General features: G+C 37.7%; 1 protein-coding gene across 1 annotated transcript; it reads right to left on the bottom strand.

Annotated features, from left to right (window-relative positions):
• Positions 1 to 3,592: 3,592 nt before the first annotated feature.
• LOC106167360 (ATP synthase subunit C lysine N-methyltransferase) lies at positions 3,593 to 6,146 on the bottom strand. Its single transcript, XM_013546116.2, has 4 exons — positions 5,766 to 6,146; positions 5,289 to 5,426; positions 5,018 to 5,068; positions 3,593 to 4,764 (listed from the first exon to the last, which is right to left on the bottom strand). Exons 1-4 carry the CDS (start codon positions 6,015 to 6,017, stop codon positions 4,585 to 4,587), a joined length of 621 nt encoding a protein of 206 aa, XP_013401570.1. The 5' UTR covers positions 6,018 to 6,146; the 3' UTR covers positions 3,593 to 4,584.
• Between the last annotated feature and the right edge of the window lie 440 nt (positions 6,147 to 6,586).

Genomic DNA, 6,586 nt, shown 5'->3' with positions numbered 1-6,586 from the left:
TTACAAAATAAGGATAAAATTACAAAGCTTCGAAGTTGAAGAGAGAATCATAACATGATTGATTCGATGCACCTGCAAATGCACCAAGTTTTACATGTTTAGTAGATCTAACGTTGCTATTGTTTTGTAAAAGTTTTTCGTCTTCATTGCTGCCTTTTCTGTCTATTTTGACTGTACAAAAAGTTTTACGTTCGACGTGGATCTATTTTACACAAGGCTATAAGATGCAATCTAAATTATTCTTGTGAACAAATTATTTAGATCCTTTTAACCTTATACAATTTTCATTTAAACACGATCGGAGATGAAAAATTAATGTGAGAGACGAAGCGAGGTCAATTTTTACATTTGGCGTATTTTTATAATTTTTTTCATAAACTTAGCCTAATAATAATAATAATAATAATAATAATAATAATAATAATAATAATAATAATAAAATTCTCATAGAGCAAGAATTTGTGAGCTATTATACACAATTGTAGCGTCTATGGGTGCCATGGCCAGTAACTACGGAATCCACATGGTGCACGCTGTTTTTGCATGTTTGTGGCCTACTGATTGGTGTACGTACAGGCTCCTATGGGCTACTCTCTGTCCACAGGGATCGCTACCAGTCTGTTAAAAAAAGCTAAAAAGTCCCAACTTCAATTTTGTAATAGGTTATATAAGGAGGGGCGGGTCCAGGATTTTTTGAAGGGGGGTCCAGAACGACAGGCCTCGGATGCGAAGCCGACCACCCCCACCCCCCTTTGTGTTGGGTTCGGGGCCTGTTCAAGGGCCCAGAAAATCTTTTGGTGTTTTGGATCCGGAGAGCAAACAGGGCCCTTTGGTACGGCTAAGAACTTTGATTTAGCTAGTCAAAATTCTAATTTCAGGAGGGGAATATTGGTGTGATACATTTTTCAGAAACCGAAGGAGGGGTCAGGACTCCCCTGACCTCCACCCCTCTAAATCCACCACTGTATAAGAGCCCCCTGTGCTATAAGGGGATCCCTATGGGCCATGGGTAAGTGTTTTTCTAATGTGTAATGTGAGAATACGCGCACCTTTTTGTTCCCCAGCACAGTATCTAGAACATTTCAAACTCCAACGCTATTTGTATAATACTTATGCGACTCTTTGGCCATTGTTAGAAGTCATAGCTTAGTATCAGTTTAAGCAATTTGGTGTGATTACAACAATAATTAAAAAAAAATTGATTTAAATTGTCAGTGGGATTTCCCTCGTAAATATAAAAACTTTTCTTGCTTTTGCAAAAATACCTGAGCCCCTGGATGAAACTTGATAAGTTGTTAGAAGTCATGACTTAGTATCACTTCAAGTGAAATTTGATTTGATTACACAAGAAATAAAAAATAAAGAACTTTAAAATATCATCAAAAACCTTTCCCCGTGTTTTCTAGACTTCAGGAATTTAGACAGAACTATGATCCCAGTGAAAATCAATGCGATTCATCCTTGATCAATACACAGAAACTTTTAAAAAGCTAAATCTCCAAAATTGTGGCCTCAGATGCTGTAACAAATTTACCACAAAGCAGACCAATACACTCCCAAAAAAGTTTTTTTTTTTTTTGAAGTAATAATACGGTAAACAGAGGAAAACATAAGACTTTTGGATCATTGAAAATTTCTCAGTCCATTTTTCGTTGGTATGTAACAAATAAACGGCTTATGTTATTAATCGTTGGTTTTTATGCGAGACCACAATGAAAAGTAGGCGAGCACTTAAAGGACAACGCCTCGTAAAAGAAATCTGAATTACCTTACTGATATTTTAGCTCTAATGACAAATGTCAAATGGCACACTTCTCCCATTCATTCAAAATACCATCCATATTCGGGTTTTCTGGTTATATTAAAATTTGGGCCGCCCTTCCCAAATTTATATATTAATCTAGATCTCTACTGAAGAGAATCATCTTGGCGCGTTCTCTTGTATCGATGCATCCATTTAATGGAAAGTAACCGGGTGATACGATATATATAACGGCATTATATAGGAAGTTTTCGAGCCAAATCTAATTTTTTCACTGACAAAAAAAAAAAAAAAAAAAAAAAAAAAAAAAAAAAAAAAAAAAAAAAATCTATTCCAGACTCATAACTAGACTGGTCCCTGCACCTGGACTGACGTTTTGTACCATTTCTGTTTAAATAACCTATAGCTTACGCAACGAATCATTATAAATTCTTTTAAATTCTAAAACTGAAGGAAAAATCGATATATGGTACGCTTCCGATAAACCTCGGACTACTGAAACCTATATTTAGGGGGGTTCGTCGTTTTTAAGATCTGAATTGGGAAAGATGGCAGTGTTGCTGTATATTTAGACGCAAAATAACACGACCTTGGGACATAGAATTCCTTCAAGTCGTAGTACGCTAATCAATTGCAAACACATTTAGCGTTAAGTGATTTGCGTCATTCACTTTATTCGCCTTTGCCTGTCTTTTGTAATATGGCGAATTGACGGAACTGAAGCGCCTTCCGTCTTTGAACCAGATGCCATGTACCAGTACTCGCGAATCGTGATGTATACCGGTACATAGGTTAGTAGCGATCATTTAATCTACGGACTGAGTCTGAGGAGACATTTCCAATACGATTGCTCACTCCCAAAAACGTACCACTAAATAAAGATGCACTCTTACTAGTACACAAACTATACATATCAAATTTAATGCGTGACATGGTCATTAATTAATGTACTTTCTTTTTAAAATTCAAAACCACCTTGACAATTTAACTGTTAACAAAACGGGGGCGTCTCGATAGTCCGAAGGTTCATTGGTCCGAAAAGTGGTAACATTTTTATCGATTTTTTAATCAAGGGTTAATTGGTCCAAAGGTTCTATAGTGAACATTCGGACCAATGAACCTTCGGACTATCGCTACGACCCCAACAAAACATATCTCTTTGTGAAAGCGATCTTTGTTTGAGAGTCCGGGGCCGAATGTTTAAGAGGATATGAGGGGGGTGGGGGTAGGGGGGGCAGCCGCTGAAGGCCTACAATAGATCTACAGACAATACACACAATTAGGTTACTTGTACCGCCGGTATTAACTCATATAAGTGCTGACCAAGGAAAAGTAAGAGGCTTCCGATATCCCCAACCCTGGAATATGACCCCTGACAGAAGAGAACGTTGGTCTTTTGAAATAACGGTTTCAGTTTATTCCATCTTTAGCGTCTCTCCTAACACATTTCAATTTTTCCCGGGTGATAGTCGACTAGTCACAACTGTCGCAATCACGGCATGTTCAAGACGGTGGATCAACCCGATGAGCAACTTATTGAGCAGCGAATTATCAGAGATTAACCCGTGGTTCCAATATAATAAATTTTTGAGAGCCCGTTCTTTCCACTGCTAGGCCGAAATTGAAAACAGCTTTCCTGGTCAAGTTTTCCAAGACCGATGTAAACCAAACTGCATGTAACTGCTTAATGTCAGTTACTCAACTTCACCTTTATCAATTTCTTTTTTCATCATTTTATTGCCTTTGCCCATTATTTTCATAAGAAAAAAATAACCGTCTATGCATCATTAAACTTACAGCAGAAGTACTTCCCTTGACAAAATACCGATATAATTAACAAGATGCCAAAGCAAATGTTTTATTTTCTGGCCATCTCCTGCCTGAATTCAGCACTAAAACATTTTTGTTTTGCTCTTGCGCCAGCAAATACATCCTGAACTTCATCAGACAGCAGGTGATTCCTAGTGATCTGGCAATTTAGTTGACCATCACCTCCCCCTTCTACTAGTTACTGCAGTTGACCATCAGCACCATCTGTTGCTTTTTAATGGCCCTATTTCACACAGACCATGAATCCCACGAATGGCCATGAATTGACAAATTTCACAATTCGTGGTTGAATCGTAATCAGTTCGTGAAGTTCTCAACAGATTCATATATATTCGTAGTCAGTTCTTGCACTTCTTGACCAACAGGAATTGGTGGCAAAAACTTTGATGCCCCTATTTCACACAGACCACGAATCCCACGAATCGCCAGGAATTGAAATTTTCAGGATTCGTGGCTGAATCATAATCAGTTTGTGAAGTTCTTAACAGATTCGTATATAATCGTAGTCAGTTCTTGCAATTCTTGATCAAGTGGGAATTTGTGGCAAAAACTTTGAGCTGTTCAAAGTTTTGGCCACGAACTCCCGATTCCAAAAAGGCGTAGTGAATTTCTGGACAATATTTGTGCGATTCCAGCCGAATCCCAAGAATATTCGTAACACTATCGTACCTGTATCGTAACGGAATCGTGAGCGTGTCGAATTAGACCAGAAAATTGGCAAAATCTCACGAATCCTGAAATTTGTCAATTCCTGGCGATTCGTGGGATTCGTGGTCGGTGTGAAATAGGGGCCTAAACAGACTCTCATAGTCGACACCAAAGACTTCTGACTGTACTGGCCCTTTAAGGACACTAGCATTTAAGAATCTACTGACCCATGGCAGATATAGTGGCCAGTAACAAATTTACAAGTTTTCTTCAAATGGCCTGGGTTCATGTTTTCTATCACCTGGCTTTGGAACAGTGCTTATGTTGCACACTACCATTATTATCTATTGCTTCCTATCTTTTTCACTTGTACTGAATAAGCTTTGTTTGTCATATAGCCATACAGTGTCCACTCCACTGCCCACTTCGTCCACTGGTGTGCTGTTGGTCAGGGGAAATCTACACACTATAACTTGACCATCATCTCCCAGTTCCCTGTACAATTTCTCTTCTAAGGGAGGCATCTGGAATATAGGCCATACAGTGAGGACACATTTTAACACTATGATGTTCTAAAAGTGGGTAATTTCAGATTTTTCTGTTGGCAGATAGTCCTGGCCAGCCACCGGTAGATGGCAATAGGTAGATAGTAAAAAAAAAATCAATTTTTAAAAGTTACTTGCTGTTCTTGAAAATTTGTTTTCCTATTTTCACCTTCAAACAAGTAAATATTGATTCAGGCTGGTAGTTTTCTTAGGTCTGGAGAGAGATACTCACCAAAGAATCCACACCAAAAACTACTATGTTCTGATACTCTGACAGGTTCACCTAATAACCAAAATACTGCAATTTTAATGTTACACAAAAGCATAATTCAAAGAAGCATTTATTGTTGAATATTGCAAAAGAGCAAATAAATGAATTAATAATGCACTGCAGAGTATGACAAACAAGTGTGCAAATCTTTATGTATGCATGTTTATAAATCATGGCATTCATAAGAACATGTAAAATGATATTATATAGTTGATTAGTTAATGTCACTCACCTTGAACAGGTCTTTTCTAAAAAATGTGGTTTGGGTATGTACTCCATGGCGGCGTGCCTGAATTCTGGAGAACCACACTAGCCATGGATTCAGCTCTACACCAGAAGACTTGAAACCTTTTTTAGCTGCTTCCAAAACCTTTAAACATAACAAGATTTTAAGACAGTAACACTACTAGGTTAATGCATATATGTATTCTGTGAAACAATGTTAAAACACACACACACACACTTAGCAGTAAAATGGACAAAGTAATGATTACTGAGGAAAGGGTAAAGATTTGGCAAGATAATGAACAGCGTGTGGTATGTGATTGTGTGCGCATGCCTGCCCACAGGTGGTAAGAGAACTAAGCAAGGGAATTGCCAGTATATAACAGAATCGTCAATAGGAGTGCTAACGCATGATTTTTCGAGCTAGTTAAAAGCTGAGGAAAAAACTATGCTAATTGCTAATTAGATGGTACTAGGATCTTACAATTCTTCCGTCTCCGCTTCCTAGATCAATCAAGGACCCAGATCTTCCCTTCAGCATTCTCATGACATTGGTGATTTGCTGGTCTGTAGCGGGCACATAAGGAAGACAAATCTTCCGCAGAGCTGGGAGAAAGAACGGCACAGTCACTGCGTATACGGCCGCGAATGTTCCCCCAAATATCCCCAAAATCACTGCACCACGTCTGGTCGTCTTTGGCACTTTTTTCTCCACGTTTTCCTCTTGCAAACCCATGTTTTTACTTTGGTCTTCATGAACATGTAATAGTGATATAATTAATAGATAAAATCGTGACAGAATAAAATAAACAGAAACTCTGCACTGCTGAGGACAGCACGTTTTCTGCTCTTCTGCGTTTGGAGATTCGAACGCTTTCTCCGCCTTGAGACATGTAGTATCAGGTCATAAGTTGCCACTACGTGCCATATCAGGACAGTGGCAAAATACCATCTCAGTCAACACTAAATACTCCTGTGAAAATCTGCGTACACATTACTTATATTTGAGCATTTTATATCACCCTTTAACTAATATTACATTAAAACATCTGATAAAATTCAGTATTTTGGGGAAATATGTGTTAAAACATTTAATGGTCCCATTCTCATTTGTGTCCATAAAAAGAAGTCATTTTGTCTTACTCAAAATCATTATTCAATCCTCCCTGGACTTGGGTATATATATATATATATATATATATATATATATATATATATATATATATATATATATATATATCGTTTTATATTCCTCTTATCAATTAAATTTAGTTCTCAATGTTTCCCACAACATTCAAAAGTACC

This window comes from Lingula anatina, chromosome 7 (assembly GCF_051362555.1).
Source record: "Lingula anatina isolate TDL-2025a chromosome 7, LinAna3.0, whole genome shotgun sequence".
Lineage (NCBI taxonomy): Eukaryota > Metazoa > Brachiopoda > Lingulata > Lingulida > Lingulidae > Lingula > Lingula anatina.
The sequence above is the reverse complement of the archived record's forward strand: the minus strand, read 5'-3'. Positions and strand labels throughout refer to the sequence as shown.